General features: G+C 37.9%; 1 protein-coding gene across 4 annotated transcripts in view; it reads right to left on the minus strand.

The window, feature by feature from the left end:
* Window positions 1-4,430: 4,430 nt before the first annotated feature.
* Window positions 4,431-20,625, minus strand: part of FAM151B (family with sequence similarity 151 member B) — a 69,259-nt gene continuing 53,064 nt past the window's right edge. For 3 of the 4 annotated variants that reach the window (XM_074384313.1, XM_074384314.1, XM_074384315.1), the window contains 2 exons: window positions 14,911-14,979; window positions 4,431-11,485 (listed from right to left, as the gene is read on the minus strand). In XM_074384313.1, coding sequence (XP_074240414.1) covers window positions 11,326-11,485; window positions 14,911-14,979 — 229 coding nt within the window. In that variant the 3' untranslated portion in view covers window positions 4,431-11,325. The remainder of the gene's footprint in view (window positions 11,486-14,910; window positions 14,980-20,625) is intronic. The other variant, XM_039459892.2, reaches the window with a different exon arrangement.

The following is a 20,625-nucleotide window of genomic DNA, read 5'->3' on the forward strand; positions in this document are numbered from 1 at the left end:
ACCCAGATGCCCATCAATCAGTGCATCAAGAAACTGGTATGTACGTGTATGTGTGTGTGTGAGAGGGAGAGAAATACTACTTAGCTATAAAAAGGAATGTGAATTAGTGGCATTTGCGGCAACTTGGATGAGACTGGAGACTATTTTCTAAGTGAATTAATTCAGGAACGGAAAACCAAACATTGTAAGTTCTCATTCATAAGTGGGAGCTGAGCTATGAGGAATTAAAGGCGTAAGAATGATACAGTGGACTCTGGGGACTCGGGGAAAGGGTGGGAAGGGGATGAGGGATAAAAGACTACAAATTAGGTTCACTGTACACTGCTCGGGAGATGGGGGCACCAAAATCTCAAAAATCACCACTAAAGAACTTACTCGTGTAACCAAATCCCACCTGTTCCCCCAAAACCTATGGAAATAAAAAAAAAACAAAAAAACAAACAAACAAACAAAAAACAAAAAAAACAAGACAAAAGAAAACAAAACAAAAACGTGGCAGGATTAAATACCAAAAAAAGGACATCTTAGAGTGATTTCAGGGTTAGGCAGATAGGATTCCATTTTTTTTTTCCCCAAGTTGGTAGAAGTAACATCAATGAGTCACTGAGAAACATAGCCACACCTGGCTCTTTTCCATCTTGATAAGGTCAGTGGTATTACCTGACACTCTGTCACCCAATCTAAAAATACTAGACTCCCCCCTCTCCCCCATACTACTCATTCAACTACAAATTCTCCCTTTCTTTTTTTATTGTACATTTTATAATTATTGTTACTATTTTTTATTATTATACTTTAAGTTCTGGGGTAGACGTGCAGAACATGCAGTTTTGTTACATAGGTATACACATGACATGATTATCCATCACACCATCATCTACATGAGGTATTTCTCCTAATGCTATTCCTCTACCCCCTGCTATCCCTTCCCTAGCCTCCCCCAACAGGCCCTGGTGTGTGCTGCTCCCCTCTCTGTGTCCATGTGTTCTCATTGTTCAACACCCACTTATGAGTGAGAACATGCGGTGTTTGGTTTTCTGTTCTTGTGTCAGTTTGCTGAGAATGATGGTTTCCAGCTTCATCCATGTCCCTGCAAAGGACATGAACTCATCCTTTTTTATAGCTGCGTAGTATTCCATGGCATGTATGTGCCACATTTCTTTATCCAGTCTATCATTGATGGGTATTTGGGTTGGTTCCAAGTCTTTGCCATTGTGAACAGTGCCACAATAAACATGTGTGTGCATGTGTCTTTATAACAGAATGATTTATAATCCTTTGGGTATATACCCAGTAATGGGATTACTGGGTCAAATGGTATTGCTATTTCCAGATCCTTGAGGAATCACCACACTGTCTTCCACAATGGTTGAACTAATTTACACTCCCACCAACAGTGTAAAAGCATTATTTCTCCACATCTTCACCAGCATCTGTTGTCTCCTGATTTTTTAATGATCGCCATTCTAACTGGCATGAGATGGTATTTCAATGTGGTTTTGATTTGCCTTTCTCTAATGACTAGTGATGATGAGCATTTTTTCATGTTTGTTGGCTACATAAATGTCTTCTTTTGAGAAGTGACTGTTCATATCCTTTGAACTTTTTGATGGGGTTGTCTTCTTCTTCTAAGTTTAAGTTCTTTGTAGATGCTGGATAATAGCCCTTTATCAGATGGGTAGATTGCAAAAATGTTTACCCATTTTGTTGGTTGCTGGTTCACTCTAATGATTGTTTCTTTTGCTGTACAGAAGCTCTGAAGCTTAGATTCCATTTGTCTATTTTGGCTTTTGTTGCCATAGCTTTTGGTGTTTTAATCATGAAGTCCTTGCCCATGCCTATGTCCTGAATGGTATTCCCTAGGTTTTCTTTCAGGATTTTTATGGTGTTAGGTCTTATGTTTAAATCTTTAATCCAACTGGAATTAATTTTTTTAAGGTATAAGGAAGGGATCCAGTTTTAGCTTTCTGCATATGGCTATCCACTTTTCCCACCATTTATTAAATAGGGAATCCTTTCCCCAGTGCTTGTTTTTGTGAGGTCTGTCAAAGATCACATGGTTGTAGATGTGTGGCATTATTTCTGAGGCCTTTGTTCTGTTACCTCACTCTGTATATCTGTTTTGGTACCAGTACCATGCTGTTTTGATTACTGCAGGCTTGTAATATAGTTTGAAGTCAGGTAGTGTGATGCCTCTAGGTTTGTTTGTTTGTTTGTTTTTGCTTAGGATTGTGTTGGCTATGTGGGCTTTTTATTTTTATTTTTTTTATTTTTATTTTTATTTTTATTTTTTGGTTCCCTTTTCTATGTGGGCTCTTTTTTGGTTCCATATGAAGTTTAAGGTGGTTTTCTTCCAATTCTGTGAAGGAAGGAATTTTTTTTTTTTTTTTTTTTGAGACAGATCTTGATTCACTACAACCTCCGCCTCCCAGGTTCAAGAGATTCTTCTGCCTCAGCCTTCGAGTAGCTGAAACTACAGGCACATGCCATCATGCACACCTAATTTTTGTATTTTTAATAGAGACCGGATTTCACCATATTGGCCAGGCTGCTTTTGAATTCCTGACCTCGTGATCCACCTGCCTTAGCCTCCCAAAGTGCTGGGATTACAGGCATGTGCCACTGTACCAGATCATAACCTTTATTTCTTGAGCTTTTCCATCCCCTTTTGGTGTCACCGTAATTCAGGCCTTCATCTTCTTTAAGGATTCCAAATCTCCCAATTGATTTCCTCCATCTCACCATCATTATCACTTTTCTAACATTCAAAACTGATAGTAATGCTTTCCTACTTAAAGTAGTACAATAACTCCCACTCCCTAAGAGAAAAGAAGCCAACTCCTTTCCCCAGAAAATGAATCTGGTTCCTGCCTCACAGTATGATGCCTCCAGAAACTTTTCTGAGCAGGTTGATCAGGCTCTTTCCTACTTGGCTCAGGTGGGTCAGCCTGAAAGGTCCTTCCCCGTCAGTCTACCCAGTGAATCTTACTCATCTTTTATGACACAGCTTGTGTTCCCTCCCAATTAAAACAGACTGCTGTCTCTTCAGGTACTACACCACAAGCCCTGTGTTGTTCCATCACAGGATTTTTAGTAAATATTCAACTTATCATTTACAGGTCTCTCTCCCGTGACTAGATTACTGTAAGCTCCACATCTGAATTATATAGGGACAATTTTGGAATTATTTGCACAGCCTCAGCACATCAGACCTTGCTTAGATGACTGCCTCTTCCCTCCCTATCTGCCCCTGGAGTTCCTATTGAGCTGTGAAGTCTTGACATGAGATTCCCTCATGAAAGACACAGGTGACTGGACAAGCTGGTTCCCCAGACCAAAGGCTGATGGGTATAAAGAAGTAATTACTATGAAGAGTGAGAGTGACACTAATGTGGAACACTAGGACACTAGAGCCTGAGCTCCCTCAGATCCTGCCATAAATAACAAGGTCAGAGAAACAGCATTTGTCTATATATTGACTAGGTACTTAATTTTTTTAAAAATTACAGGAAAAAAAAAAACCATGACCCCAACTCCAATAAACAAGCAAATTAAAAACTGTTCCAAGTTACTTTTAATCATTTCCCACTGGTTAAGTACGTATCTGGCTAATTAACAAATTAGGGCAATTAGCTACTCTATTAAAAGCCTTTGAATTTTTGAACAATTGATTTTCTTTCTTTTTCTTTTTCTTTTTTTTTTTTGAGATGGAGTTTCACTCTTGTTGCCCAGGCTGGAGTGCCATGGTGCAATATTGGCTCACCACAACCTCTGCCTCCCAGGTTCAAGCGATTCTCCTGCCTCAGTCTCCTGAGAGTAGCTGGGATTACAGACATGCGCCACCATGCCTGGCTAGAACAATTGATTTTCTTATTAAAATCTCTTTTGGAGTTAGGATTGCTTTGTCAGTCTTGGGAAATAGCCTTCGGATGCTATATGATACCAACACCAATGTATTAGACATGAACTTAGAGGAGACAAATAGGTGGCACTTAACCATTATGTTGTGCATTTGAACTTCTTTGCAAACATTTTCTACGTATATAAAAATATACACTTTTACATATTTATGCTCTTTTACAACCTGCAGTATGCTGTAACATCTTCTCATATTAATAAAGGTTGGGCCGGGCAGGATGGCTCACATCTGTAATCCCAGCACTTTGCGAGGCTGAGCCGGGCAAATCACCTCAGGTCAGGAGGTCGATATCAGCCTGGCCAACATGCTGAAACCCCATGTCTACTAAAAATACAAAAAAATTAGTCAGATGTGGTGGCACATGCCTATAATCCCAGCTACTCGGGAGGCTGAAGTGGGAGAATCACTTGAACCCAGGAGACGGAGGTTGCAGTGAGCCGAGATTGCTCCCTTGCCCTCCAGCTTGGGCAAGACAGTGAGACTCTGTCTCAAAAAGAATAAAAAAGGTCACTTTTTCAGTTTCTGCATAGCATTCTATTGCATTTCAATACATCAAGGCCTTTAAAATATTATTGAAAATGGATTTTCATACAGTAAAATGCACAAATATTAAATGTTACAATTCATTTACATACAGTAAAATGCACAAATATTAAATGTTACAATTCAGTACGTTTTCTGCCTTGCTTATGTACACATCAAAATAAACGCCACCCCGGAACAAGATACAGAACATTTTCAACATCTAAAAAAGTCTCAACATGCTCCACCCCAGACAATACCCTCAGAATCGCACAGGTTTCTACTATTCTGACTTCTAGCACCATATATTAGTTTTGACCATTCTTGAACCTCATATAAATGGATCCAGATAGCATGTTTTCATTTGTGCCTGCTTTTGGTTTTGCATGTTGTTGTTAATAATCATCTTTATTGTCACATCAGTTGTTTTAGTGCTGTGTAGTAATTTCATTGTATGAATCTACCATTATTCATATATTCTCTTGCTGATAAAAGTTGGGGTTATTTCCAGTTTTGGGCTATTAAGAATACAATTTTTATGAACATTCTTTACAAGTCTTTAAATGCAAACATATGAGCTCTTTTGAGTACACGGCTATTCAGAGTGCCTGGGTCTTAATGTAGAGATATACTTATCTTTATTAGAAACTGTCAAACTGTTTTCCTTTTTTTCCTAAAAGGTGTTCTTAGTCTTTATATAATTAATCTTTCTGGTAGGCATGTACTGGCATTTATTGTGGCTTAAACTGGGCTTTCCTAAGTAAGTAATGCTGTTGAGTTCCTTTCCATATTCTTCTGGCCATTTGAATTTTTTATTATATGAAGTATCCAAGTCTTTTGCTCATTTTCAGTCTTTTGTGTGTGTGTGTGTTTTCTTAACAGCTTACAAGAGTAATATACTGTCAGATATGTGTCAATGATGGCGATGTCTTTTCATGAGAAGTTTTAAGTTTTGACAAAGTCCATTTATTAACATTTCCTTTTCTGCCTAGTGTTTTCTGGGTTATAAGAAACCTATGCCGCCGGGCACGGTGGCTCAAGCCTGTAATCCCAGCACTTTGGGAGGCCGAGGCGGGTGGATCACAAGGTCGAGAGATCGAGACCATCCTGGTCAACATTGTGAAACCCCGTCTCTACTAAAAATACAAAAAATTAGCTGGGCATGGTGGCGTGTGCCTGTAATCCCAGCTACTCAGGAGGCTAAGGCAGGAGAATTGCCTGAACCCAGGAGGCGGAGGTTGCGGTGAGCCGAGATCGCGCCATTGCACTCCAGCCTGGGTAACAAGAGCGAAACTCCGTCTCAAAAAAAAAAAAAAAAAGAAACCTATGCCTACTCCAAAGTCATAAAAACATTCTCCCTTATTCTCTTCTAAATGTTTTAAGATTTTAGCTTTTACATTTTAGCCTAAGATCCAAATTATTTGTATATGGCATGACGTAGGGATCAAGGTTTGTTTTGTTTCTTTTTCCATATGGATAGCCATTAAAATTTTACTTTTCAACAGAATACATTTTATAATTCCTTTATGTGTTCTTGTTCCTGAGAACAGTTTAAAACATACCTTTAATTATTAATCTAAGTGAGGCTTGATGTGGTGGCTCACGCCTGTAATCCCAGCACTTCGGGAGGCCAAGGCAGACAGATCACATGAGGCCAGGACTTCAAGACCAGCCTGGCGACATTGTGAAACCATGTCTACTAAAAATACAAAAATTAGCCAGGTAATTACACTACCGTAATTCCAGCTACTTGGGAGGCTGAGGCATGAAAATCACTTGAAAGCCTGAGGCGGAGATTGCAGTGAGCCAAGATTGTGTCACTGCACTCCAGCCTGGGTGACAGAGTGAGACTCCGTCTCAAAAAAAATAATAATAAAAAAATTAATCTAAGTGATATCAGCCTTCTAGATTTCTCAATATATAATTTTACCATATTGATATTTTAAAAAATATTATCAAAAGTGGGATAATTTAGTAGTAAAAATAATATTCTGGACAAGAGATTTTTACTTCAAACTTTAACAAAAGGCAGTTTATTTATAAATTCACTTGCCTTTAGTAATGTATGGTCTTTGTAGAAAATTTATAAGATAATTTAAAAAAATTATTCTCTGTAATCCCAGCACTTTGGGAGGCCGAGGCGGGTGGATCACGAGGTCGAGAGATCGAGACCATCCTGGTCAACATGGTGAAGCCCCGTCTCTACTAAAAATACAAAACATTAGCTGGGCATGGTGGCGCGTGCCTGTAATCCCAGCTACTCAGGAGGCTGAGGCAGGAGAATTGCCTGAACCCAGGAGGCGGAGGTTGCGGTGAGCCGAGATTGCGCCATTGCACTCCAGCCTGGGTAACAAGAGCGAAACTCCGTCTCAAAAAAAATAAAATAAAATAAAAAATTATTCTCTATAGCAGTTGGTGAAATTTCATAATGAAATTGCATCTTTTGACTTTGGCAAACAACCATGGATAGTACAGTTTTAGGTATTATTTGACATGAAGCATTTCATTTGACTAGAGCTGAATTTGCAAGTGGAAATACTATAATTGTCTTTAAGTATTTATATGTGTACAATGTTTCATATTGTATCTCTTAGTGCTATCTATCTACAATGGACATGATCACAGGATACATCTAAAAGAAGAGAAACTAACTTTACTGAGCATTCCCTATGTCATTGAGCTAGATGTCTCTACTACACGAATCTCACATAATCCTCACAACAAACCTACAAGAGAAATTTCATTTCCCCACCTCCATTTTATAGACAAGTGAGCCTAGAGTCAATGGCATTACGGCTTTCCCAAAGTCTATGGCTAGTAAGGGATAGAGGTGGAGCTGTAAGGAAAATCTGTCTGAATTCAAAACCGAAGTTCTTTTCTCTATAGAACTATGTTATTCTCTGAGGGAAAAATGGTTGATTAATAAAAAGCAAATTACATATTTTAGGACATTCACTAGTAAAATATTTCTTAATAAATCAAAGCAGCCACATATTTTTTCTCAATGTTTTTCTCAGGACTATGCCAGGTATTACAAAAGATACTTAAGCATGAACCTTTGCCACAAAGGAATTTACAGTCTAGCTGAGGAGACATAACTAACATGCATGAGTCAATTAGTGAACATAACTAGTTACCATTAATGGTTAAAGTAAGATCTAGAAACCACTGACGTTGAATAAATTTTTTTAATGAACTGTGTTGGAGCACAACAAACTGACATTTAGGTGGGGCTGTATTATGAAGGGTCTTGAAAGAGGAAAAATGAGTAAAATTGAGTTTAAGCCCTTGAAGGTCTTTGATTTGGCATAAAGAAAGAGGTATTTAAGAAAGTTTTGGCTGAGTGCAGTGGCTCATGCCTCTAATCCCAGCACTTTGGGAGGCGGAGACTGGCAGATCACCTGAAGTCAGGAGTTCAAGACCAGCCGGGCCAACACAGTGAAACCCCATCTCTACTAAAAATACAAACATTAGCTGGGTGTGGTGGTGCACACCTGTAGTCCCAGCTACTCAGGAGGCTAAGCAGGAGAATTACTTGAACCTGGGAGGTGGAGGTTGCAATGAGCCATGATCAAACCACTGCACTCCAGCTTTAAGCGACAGAGCAAGACTCCATCTGAAAAAAAAAAAAAGAAGAAGAAGAAAGAAAATTTTGTTTAGCAGAAAAACTCAAAAACTCAAAAACTCAGGTTATCTCTGAGTAGAGTATGAGAAATAAAGCCATGAAAAAGTAGTTAATAAAATTCTAGTTGTAAAACAAGGACCTGAGTGAAGGTAGTGGCAGTAAGAAACTTGGAAAACAAATGATATACAACAAAGACTAAAACTTCTCTCCAACAGTACAATGTTCACTATAAATCAGATATTATAAAAATAAGAGAACACAGATGCAAAAATCTTCAATAAAATACTGGCAAATCGATTGCAGCAGCACATCAAAAAGCTTATCCACCATGATCAAGTAGGATTCATCCCAGGGATGCAAGGCTGGTTCAACATACGCAAGTCCATAAATGTAATTCACCATATAAACAGAACCAAAGACAAAAACCACATGATCATCTCAATTGATGCAGAGAAGGCCTCTGACAAAATTCAATAGCCCTTTATGCTAAAAACCCTCAATAAACTAGGTATTGATGGAACTTATCTCAAAATAATAAAAGCCATTTATGACAAACCAACAGTCAATATCATACTGAATGGGCAAAAACTGGAAGCATTCCCTTTGAAATCTGGCACTAGACAAGGATGCCCTGTCTCACCACTCCTATTCAATATAGTATTGGAAGTTCTAGCCAGAGCACTCAGGCAAGAAAAAGAAATAAAAGGTATTCAAATAGGAAAGGAGAAAGTCAAATTGTCTCTATTTGCAGATGACATGATTGTATATCTAGAAGATCCCATCATCTCAGCCCAAAGTCTCCTGAAACTGATAAGCAACGTCAGCAAAGACTCAGGATACAAAATCAATGTGCAAAAATCACAAGCATTCCTGTACACCAATAACAGACTTAAAGAGAGCCAAATCAAGAAGAAACCGCCATTCACAATTGCTACAAAGAGAATAAAGTACCTAGGAATACAACTAACAAGGAACGTAAAGGACCTCTTCAAGGAGAACTACAAACCACTGCTCAATGAAATAAGAGAGGATACAAACAGATGAAGAAACGTTCCATGTTCATACTTAGGAAGAATCAATATTGTGAAAATGGCCATACTGCCCAAAGTAATTTACAGATTCAATGTTATCCCCATCAAGCTACCACTGACCTTCTTCACAGAACTGGAAAAAAACACCTTAAACTTCATATGGAACCAAAAGAGAGCCCGCCTAGCCAAGTCAATTCTAAGCAAAAAGAACAAAGCAGGAGGCATCACATTACCGGACTTCAAACTATACTACAAGGCTACAGTAATCAATACAGCATGGTACTGGTACCAAAACAGAGATATAGACCAATGGAACAGAACAGAGGCCTTGGAGGCAACACAACATATCTACAACCATCCGATCTTTGACAAACCTGACAAAAACAAACAATGGGGAACGGATTCTCTGTTTAATAAATGGTATTGGGAAAACTGGCTAGCCATGTGCAGAAAGCAGAAACTGGACCCCTCCTCGCACCTTAAACTAAAATTAACTCCAGATGCATTAAAGACTTAAACATAAGACCTAAGAAGAAAATCTAGGCAAAACCATTCAGGACATAGGCATAGGCAAGGACTTCATGACCAACACACCAAAAGCAATGGCAACAAAAGCCAAAATAGACAAATGGGACGTAATCAAACTCCACAGCTTCTGCACAGCAAGAGAAACAGTCATAAGAGTGAATTGGCAACCAACAGAATGGGAAGAAATTTTTGCAGTTTACCCATCTGACAAAAGGCTGATATCCAGAATTTACAAAGAACTAAAACAGATTTACAAGGAAAAAACAAACAAGCCCATTCAAAAGTGGGCAAAGGATATGAACAGACACTTTACAAAAGAAGACATACACGAGGCCAACAAACATGAAAAAATGCTCATCATCACTGGTCGTTAGAGAAATGAAAATCAAAACTACATTGAGATACCATCTCACGCCAGTTAGAATGGTGACCATTAAAAAATCTGGAGACAACATATGCTGGAGAGGATGTGGAGAAATAGGAACACTTTTACACTGTTGGTGGGAGTGTAAATTAGTTCAACCATTGTGGAAGACAGTGTGGCGATTCCTCAAGGATCTAGAAATAGAAATTCCATTTGACCCAGCAGCCCCATTACTGGGTATATATCCAAAGGATTATAAAGTGTTCTACTATAAGGACACATGCACACGAATGTTCATTGCAGCACAGTTTACAATAGCAAAGACCTGGAACCAACCCAAATGCCCATCGATGATAGACTGGACAGGGAAAATGTGGCACATATACACCATGGAATATTACGCAGCCATCAAAAACGATGAGTTCGTGTCCTTTGTAGGGACATGGATGAACCTGGAAGCCATCATTCTCAGCAAACTGACACAGGAGCAAAAAATCAAACACCGCATGTTCTCACTCATTAGGCGGGTGTTGAACAACAGGAACACGTGGACACAGGGAGGGGAGCACTACACACTGGGGTCCGTTGGAGGGAAGTAGGGGATAGACAGCGGGGGGTGGGGAGTTGGAGGGGGGATGGCATGGGGAGGAATGCCAGATATAGGTAAGGGGGAGGAAGGCAGCAAATCACACTGCCACGTGTGTACCTATGCAACAATCTTGTATGTTCTTCATATGTACCCCAAAACCTAAAATGCAGTAAAAGAAAAACAGAAATATAAAAAACATACTTAGCCACTAGTATGCTTCCCAATCATATGGAAATTTTCAGATCTAATTTATAGTTTCAGGAAGCAGATTAATAGATCTTGATATGAGACAGCTGCTCACCCCTGTGAAAATTAAAAACATTTGAAGAGCCCTCTTCCTTTTTGATTATCTCTGAAATAACCAGTTTTCTAGGAAAAAGGAAAAGTGCCATCTTTTTCATAATCTCTGCAATGCAAGTGCCAAGAAAATGTCATCTATATCTGTTTTATGACATACAGATTCTGCCAAATATCTTCAGTTTATCAAAACTACTTTTTATAAAGGGGTGCAGAGTATCGTTTTCCTGAATTATTATTAGACTCGGCTTACATGTGGAAATCTCTTCTTTCCAAATCTTGTATGTAAGTGCACTATTATAAGGACATATGCCCACAAAGCAAGCACATAATAAGTGTTTCTTGATTAGATGACTTGGAACATAGACCAATAACCATGGTAATTAATTCAGACCAATGCAGAGAAGGATTATGAAACCAAAACACAGAAAATAATTGAGGAGAATCTTCTTAGAGATTAACTTTGATTCCAATGGCTTGTTTAAATTCATGGTTTTGTGGTTCCAAGATGTCATAGAAAACTTGGTTTTTGTCAAAATGGTCTCTAATGTAAAGTAAATCTTCAATGGAATAGTTATCATTTTTTCCGGTCCAAACAGTCAGGCTGTACCTGCATTAAAACAAAACAGAATTATGTAGTTAAAAGAGGAAAATAAAGTGATGAGTCATTCCAATCAGCCTAAAAATACTTTCTCTTGTCTCTAACTCAAATGCACACAGATGAAAAAATCAGTCAGCAATGGTGTAACTGTACTTTCCTATTTCATTCTTTCATCAGTATCAGAGGGACTAGAGACAAAAAATATTCACACTGCTGTTGTCTAAATGACATAATTGCTCTATCTGCATTACAGGAATGCTAAATGGACTAAGAAAGCAGACTGGTGGCATGAGAAATGGGTCTAATTTTGAAAAAAGGAATCAAAGAGATTGTGTGGCTGATGGAGGAATCTGTAATCCCAGTTTGTTCAGGAGCCTGGTCAGAGTGAAAAGCACAACGGTAAGGGATTGTGAAGATACACAAATGTCACTGACATCCACTGACAACCCCTGTGGAGGTTTTTGTATGAGACACAAGAGTGCCAAGAGATGTCACTAAGAATGGCAAATAGAATACACTTAGATCTTTTTCTGAAGAGCTGAAAACCAATAACCTACGTAAGTTCATTATGGATGTAAGAGTATGCTCAGAATGTTAATGTTACTTAAACTGTACATTTTTATTTCTTCTGGTGACACTACTACTGCTGCATTAAAGTCTGGGGAAATGCAAAGCTGCTAAGGAGTTTCATATTTATATTCCCCATAAACTTGTCAGAATCCAGGGGAAAATTTCCAAAGCATTTTTTCTACTGGTGATAAGAAATAACTGCCTAACCAAGGCATATTTTCTTGTCACACTGACACATTCTTGTCCTTAAGGATGGCGATATTCACCATTCTGGAAATACAACAGAGGAAGGTAATTTGGATATCATCCCACAGCAGTATCATATGACAAACCAAAAAGAATTTAAGCTAAGGACACAGAAAAAGAAAAATGAAAATTAGTTCTGAAACCTGTATTTTTTGCTAAAATGGAATCTTTATTACTTTATCTGGGCACCATGGTGACAAACCTTTAGAAAAAGGCATGGTTATAAGCATTCAGATTAAAAGAAGAGCTTCCCACTATTATTTTGCCTCTTAATATTCACTTCATTGTATTTAGACTGAAATGGAAAAAAAAAATTGCCTGAGGGTAAATTGTATTCATTGATATCAATTCTCAAACTTCATTTTTTAATTTTCTTTATTGTGAAATAACACACATAGAAAAAAGCACATAATTCTTCTGATTGTGGTTTTGATTTTAAAAAAAGCAGCACATATAACATAAATAGAATTTTTATCAGATTATTATAAAGTGAATGCCAGTGTAATCAAAACAAATAAATAGAACATGGCCAGCAGCTGAAGAAGCACCATGGTGTCACTGCTCTATCATAATCCCCTCTCCCTTCAAGTGGCCATGATCTTTAAGATTGTTAAGTACCTAACAGAGAATGAAATGGGAATGATTACAGAGTGAAGGAGACTGAGGAGACATGATAACTACATTCAGTGCATGTTCTTGGAGAGTTTTCTGGATCAGAAGGGAAAAAGTGGTATTGTTGCAATGGTTGGTGAAATCTGAATGGGGTTGGTGCCCTGTATGCTAGTGTTGTATCAACGCTGACTTCCTGAGGGAGGCTGGACGGTGGTAATACAGAAGTGAGTCCTTTGGGATGGTATCCTCTGGAATACTTAAGGATAATAAGCTCATCCAGAAAAACATAAATAGAAAATTATATATCTGGAGAGAAATAATGGACAAATGCAGGAAAATGTTAAGAATTGGGGAATTTGGGTGAAGGAGATGTGGTAGTTTTTGTGATTTTTTCTGTAAATTTAAAACAAAAATAACCGTAAATCAACCCTACAAAAGACAGTATTAAAAAAAAAAAAAGCCCAGGTGCGGTGGCTCAGCTTGTAATCCTAGCACTTTAGGAGGCCAGGTGGGTGGACTGCCTAAGCTCAGGAGTTCAAGACCACCCTGGGCAACATGGTAAAACCCCGCCTCTAATAAAATACAAAAAATTAGCAAGATGTGGTGGTGCGTGCCTGTCATCCCAGCAACTTGGGAGGATGAGGCATGGGAATCGCCTGAGATCCAGAGGCGGGGGTTGCAGTGAGCCGTGATCACCCACTGCACTCCAGCTGAGGCTACAGAGTGAGACTGTATCAAAAAAAAAAAAAAAAAAAGTAAAAAAGCAAAATGCCATAAAGTTAATTTTCAAATAAAAGATAGGGCAAAGTTACTCAAAGCAAACAAAAAGAAGACAACATGCTTGACTATTTGTAAAAAAAAAAAAAAAAAAATCATTAAATAAGATCAAGAACACTGTGGTAAAGGTATCATTCTTAGTGATGACACAATAGATATGAATAGATAAATAGTCTATAATGAACATTTTAAAAGCAAAAACTATGAAGGTGGGTGAGGAAATAGATAAAAATACTTTAAGAGCTGGAGATGACATTTATTTGCACATATGCAAAATAACACACTAATAAGGTTATTCATGGCAACATTGTAGTATCAAATATTAGAACTATGCTAAATGCCCATCAAAAGGCGGTTGGTTAAGTCAATTATAATACATACATAAATATCATGCACCTAGGAAAGAAAAACAAGAAAGTTTACTTCAGAAAGAGCTTCACAATGCATAAAGCTAAAAAGAGAAAAGGGAAGGAAAAGGAAAAAAAATCAAAGAAAAGAACAAAACCAAGGAGCAAGGTGTATAACATGCTATCTTTTGTTTTAAAAAGGAAGGGGACCAGGTGCGGTAGCTCACACCTGTAATCCCAGTGCTCTGGAGGCCAAGGTGGGTGGATCACTTGAGGTCAGGCATTCAAGACCAGCCTGGCCAACGTAGCAAAACCCTGTCTCCACTAAAAATAAAAAAAAATTAGTCAGGTGTGGTGGTGGGCTCCTGCAATCCCAGCTACTAGGGAGACTGAGGCATGAGAATTGCTTGAACCCAGGAAGCAGAGGTTGCAGTGAGCTGAGATTGCACCACTGCACTCCAGCCTGGGCAACAGAGCAAGATTCCATCCCTAAATAAATAAATAAATAAATAAATAAATAAATAAAATAAAAATAAAAAGGAAAAGGAGGGGAAATTAAGACACTATATTTACATTTACTCTTACATGTATAAAGAAAGTAACAACTATAGTTAGTGACATTGGGCAGGAAAACTGGGCAGATGAGCAAAAGGCTTTTCACAGTGTAAGTCTTTATTCAGTTTTTGAACTAATTTTCTTCTTTGAAAAATTAAATTTAAAATACTTTTTTTTTCTTGAGACAGAGTTTCGCTCTGAGTTATAGTCAATGTGTTCTAACAGGAAGACATGTAACATAAGTAACACCGCAGAATAGAAGTTTCTATCCCTCGAATACCCCACTGAAACACTGATTTTGAAAGCTACTTATATAGACAGAAGTACCTTTGTGGAAACCCAGGAGTCCAGTGGAAAGGCTCTGCTACTACACTGGAGAACACACACACACAAAATCTGAGAACAGACACATTAAAGAAGGTAAAACATTTCACTTTACCCATATTACCCCTCCTCTAAGGCATCACAGTTCAGTGCCAACAAAGACCTCCTTGGCCTGTGTATTCTCCTATGAGGAAAAGCAGGAGTGTAGTAAGTACCTAGCTTCACTACCCATGAGGCATGCTGCTCAAGAGGTCCACTTTTTCCTCTCACCCTGCCCAGAAGGCTGAAGGGATCAGCAAGGCTGATTAGTCCAGGAGCAACAGGAACTGGAAAGTGGGTAGAGGCTCACTTATTTTTAACTTTAGTGGGTACATTGTAGGTATATATATTTATGGGGTACATGAGATGTTTTGATATAGGCATGTAATAATAATCACTTGAAAAATGGGGTTCCCATCCCCTCAAGTATTTATCCTTTGTGTTACAAACAATCCAATTATACTCTTCTAGTTATTTTCAAATGTACAATTAAATGAACAATAGTCACCCTGTTGTGCATCACATACTGGGCTTTATTCATTCAAATATTTTTTCATATCCATTAACTATTCACATCTCCCCCAACACCCACCACCACCACCTATTCCAGCGTCCGGTAAACCAACCTTCTACTCTCTATCACCTTAGGTTCAATTGCTCCAATTTTTAGAATGCTCAAATAAATGAGAACATGTGATGTTTGTCTTTCTGTGCCTGGCTTATTTCACTTAACATAATGATCTCCAGTTCCATCCATGTTGTTGCAAATGACAGGATCCCATTCTTTTTTATGGCTGAATATATCCCATTGTATATAAGTACCATATATATATACTTTAATCTATTCATCTGTTGATGAAAGAATACTTTGGCTGCTTTCAAATCTTGGCTACTGTGAATAGTGCTTCAACAAACATGGAAGTACAGACATATCTCGGATACGCCGATTTCCTTTTTTTGTTTACATACCCAGCAGTGGGGTTTCTGGATTACATGGTAGCTCTATGTATACTTTTTTCCTTAAAAAACTAAAGCCCTCATACCAACAGCATACAAGGGTTCCCTTTTCTCCACATCCTGGCTAGCATTTATTGCCTGTCTTTTGGATAAAAGTCATTTTAACTGGGGTGCGATGATATCTCATCATAGTTTTGATTTGCATCTCCCTGATAATCAGTGATCTTGAGCACCTTTTCATATGCTTGTTTGCCATCTGTATGTCTTTTCTTCAGAAATGTCTATTCAAATCTTTTGCCCATTTAAAATCAGATTATTAGATTTTTTCCAGTTGAGTTGTTTGAGCTCCTTATTATTCTAGTTTTTAATCCCTTGTTAGATGGGTAGTTTGCAAATATTCTCTCCCATTCTGTACATTGTCTCTTTACTTTTTTGACCATTTCCTTCGCTGGGCAGCTTTATGACTTGATGTGATCCCATTTGTCCATTTATGCTTTGCTTGCCTTGCTTGCGGAGTATTACTGAAGAAATCTTCGCTCAGACCAATGTCTTAGAGGGTTTCCCCAGTGATTTCTTGTGGTAGTTTCATAGTTTGAGGTCTTAGATTTAAGCCTTTCACTTCTTTGGTTAATTCCTAGGTATCTAATTTTGTTTGTGGCTACTGTAAGTGGGATCACTTTTCTGATTTCTTTTTTAATTGTTCACTGTTGGCATATAGAAATGTTAGGAATTTTTGTATGCTGATTTTGTATCCTGCAACTTTACTAAATTTGTTTATCAGTTCTAATAGTTTTGTGGAATCTTTAGGTTTTTCCAAATATAAGATCGTATCATCTGAAAACAAGGATAATTTAACTTTTTCCTTTCCAATGTGGATGTCCTTTATATATCTCTCTTGTCTGACTGCTCTACCTAGGACTTCTGGTGCTATGTTAAGTAACAGTGGTGAAAGTGGGCAACCATGTCTTGTTCTTGGCCTTAGAAAAAAGGCTTTCCATTTTTTCCCATTCAGCATAATACTAGCTGTGGGTCTGCTGTATACAGTTTTTATTATGTTGAGGCATGTTTCTTCCATATCTAGTTTTTTGTGGGTTTTTAGCACAAATGGATGTTGAATTTTGCACAGTGATTTTTCTGCATCAATTTAAATGATCACATGGTTTTTGTCCTTCATTCAGTTGATATGATGTCTCACAGTGATTGATTTACATGTGTTGAACCATCCTTGGACGCCTCAGATAAATCCCACTTGGTCATGATGAATGATCTTTTTAATGTATTGGTGCATTCAGTTTGCTAGTATTTTGCTGAGGATTTTTGCATCAATTTTCATCAGTAACATTGACCTATAGTTTTTTTTTCTTTCTTTCTTGAGATGGAGTCTCACTCTATTGCTCAGACTGGAGTGCAGTGGCATGATCTCAACTCATTGCAACCTCTGCCACCTGGGTTCAAGTGATTTTCCTGCCTCACCCTCCCAAGTAGCTGGGATTACAGTGTGCACCACAATGCTCGGCTAATTCTTGTATTTTTAGTACAGACACAGTTTCACCTTGTTGGTCTTCTGATCTCAGGTGATCTGCCTGCCTCAGCCTTTTTGGTATTTTTTGTATTTTTAGTAGAGACAGGGTTTTGCCAGGCTTATCTTCCTGATCTCATGTGATCCGCCTGCCTCAGCCTCCCAAAGTGCTGGGATTACAGGTGTGAGCAACTGTGCCCGCCTGATCTTTATTATTTACTGTCTTTACTAATTTTGGATTTGGTTTGCTCTTGCTTTTCCAGTTTTTAAGACGCATTGTTAGGTTATTTGAAGTTTTAAAAATTTTTGATGTAAGCACTTAGAGCTATAAACTTCCATCTTACTATGGCTTTTGCTGTATCTGCTAGGTTTTGGTATGTTGTGTGTCTATTACCATTTGTTTCAATAAATTTTTCAATTTCCTTCTTAATTTCTTCATTGACTAGCCATTCAGGAGCACATTGTTTAATTTCCATGTATCTGTATAGTTTTCAAAATTCCTCATTATTGATTTCTGGTTTTATTCCATTGTGGTCAAAGAAGATGCTTGATGTTTTTGGACTTGTTTTGTGATCTAACGTATGGTCTACCCTGGAGAATGATCCATGTGCTGAGAAAAAGAATGTGTATTCTGCAGCTGTTGGATGAAATGTTCTGTAAATATTTATTAGATCCATTTGCTCTACAGTGCAGTTTAAGTCCCATATTTCTCTACTGATTTTCTATCTGGAAGATCTGTCCAATGCTGAAAGTGGGGTGTGGAATTCTCCAGATATTATTGTATTGGAATTTATCTGTTTATAGATCTAATAATATTTGCTTTATATATCTGGGTGCTCCAGTTGGGTTCATAAATATTTACAATTGTTATATCCTCTTGCTGAACTGACCCCTTTATCATTATATAGTTATCTTCTTAGTCTCTTAGTTTTTGTGTTGAAATCTGTTTTGTTTTGTTTTGTTTTTGAGACAGGGTCTTACTTTGTTGCTCAGGCTGGAGTACAGTGGTGCAATCACTGTGGCCTCCACTTCAGCCTCCTGAGCAGCTGGGATTACAGGCACATACCACCACACTGAGCTAATTTTTTTGTGTTGAAATTTATTTTGTCTGATGTAAGTACAGCTACTCCTGCTCTTTTTTGGTTTCCATTGGCATGGAATATCTTTTTCCATCCCTTTCTTTTTAGTCTATGTGTGTCTTCACAGGTGAAGTATGTTCCTAGTAACCAACAGATGAGTCTTGTTTTTTTTTTAATCCAATCACTCTGCTTTTGATTAGAGAATTTAGTCCACTTATGTTCAATATTATTATTGATAAGTAAGGACTTACCCCTGCCAGGTTTTTATTTGTTTTCTGGTCTTGCCTTCCTTCCTTCTTTTCCTCCTGTCTTCCTTTTAGTGAAGGTGATTTTCTCCAGTGATAAGATTTAGTTTCTTGCTTGTTACTTTTTACATATCTGCTGTACGGTTTTTGGTTTGGGCTACCATGAGGCTTGCAAATACTATCTTATAACCCATTATTTCAGCACTCTACTCATTCAGAGAAAACTTTTCTAGTAGTGAATTATAGAAACAATTCCTGGAAGTATAGTTTTTGTGTGTTAGTTTTTAATAAAAATATGTTAAAAGTTTTTTAAAGTAACAAGTTAAAAAAATAGAAAAAGCTTATAGAATAAGGATATAAAGAAAGGAAATATTTTTGTACAGCTATACAAGGTGTTTGTGTTTTAAGCTAAGTGTTATTACTAAAGAGTCAAAAAGGTTTGTTTAGAAAAAGCTTATCAAGTAAAAATATTAGCATAAGCTAAGGTTAAAAAGAAATTTTAAATAAATTTAGTATAGCCCAAGTATACAGTTTATAAAGTCTACAGTAGTGTACAGTAATGCTGTAGGCCTTCACATTAGCTAACACTCACTCACTGACAATTCCAGTCCTATAAGCTCCTTTCACGGTAAATGCCCTACGCAGGTGTGCCATTTATTTTATCTTTTATATCATATTTTTACTGTACATTTTCTATGGTTAGATATGTTTATATACACAGATACTACTCTGTAACACTTAGCTACAGTATTCAATATAATAATATGCTGTACAAGTTTATAGCCTAAAAGCAAATGATTACATCATACAGCCTAGGTGTAGGCAATTTAGGTTTGTATAAGTACATCCTATGATGTTCAAACAATGACAAAATAAGCTAATGGAAAAAAAACCTTTTTTTTTTTTTTTTTTTTTTTGAGTCTTGCTCTGCCACCCAGGCTGGAGTGCAGTGGCGTGATCTCGGTTCATTACAACCTCTGCCTCCCAGCTTCAAGTGATTCTCCTGCCTCAGCCTCCTGAGTAGCTGAGATTACAGATGTGTGCCACCATACCCAGCTAATTTTTGTATTTTTAATAGAGACGGGTTTTCACTATGTTGGCTAGGCTGGTCTTGAACTCCTGACCTCAAATGATCCAGCTACCTCGGACTCCCTAAGTGCTGAGATTACAGGCCTGAGTCACTGGGCTCGGCTGACCCAGTGAAAAGTTCCTGAGAATGTATCCTCATCTTAAAGCGATAGATGACTGTACTTCTTTAGACAATCTTTTCAGAATACTAAAAGTTTTGGTGTTAAAGGTAAGGATGTTTGGGCACTATTAGCAATATTATCTAACACTGTTCTAGAGTCCTCAGTCTTTACTATTGACATTTCAGCTAGGTAATTCTTTACTATGGGAGCTGTCCCGTGCAATATAGCATGTCTACAGCAGTACCCCCGGACTCTACCACTAGCTGTTCCGTAGAATCCCTGCCCCCACCCCTCATCTTTTGGTGTGACAACCAAAATGTCCTCAGGCATTGTCTGCTGGAGAGCCAAATCACCCCTACCAGTAATATCTTGAGAATCACTATTCTAGAAGTATTAACCACCATAAAAAAAATAGAGACACAGAAGTTGAAAGAGGTCAAATTAACATTATTCAAAGGGACTATAATTTTTCTTTTTTTGTTTTGAGACGGAGTCTTGCTCTGATGCCCGGGCTGGAGTGCAGTGACACAATCTCAGCTCACTGCAACAACCTTCACCTCCTGGGTTCAAGCAATTCTCCTGCCTCAGGCTCCTGAGTAGCTGGGATTACAGGTGTGTGCCACCACACATAGCTAATGAGAGTATAATTTTTTGCTTAGAAAATCAATTTAAAGACTATTACAAATGGT

The sequence above is a fragment of the Saimiri boliviensis genome, chromosome 1, assembly GCF_048565385.1.
Source record: "Saimiri boliviensis isolate mSaiBol1 chromosome 1, mSaiBol1.pri, whole genome shotgun sequence".
NCBI lineage: Eukaryota > Metazoa > Chordata > Mammalia > Primates > Cebidae > Saimiri > Saimiri boliviensis.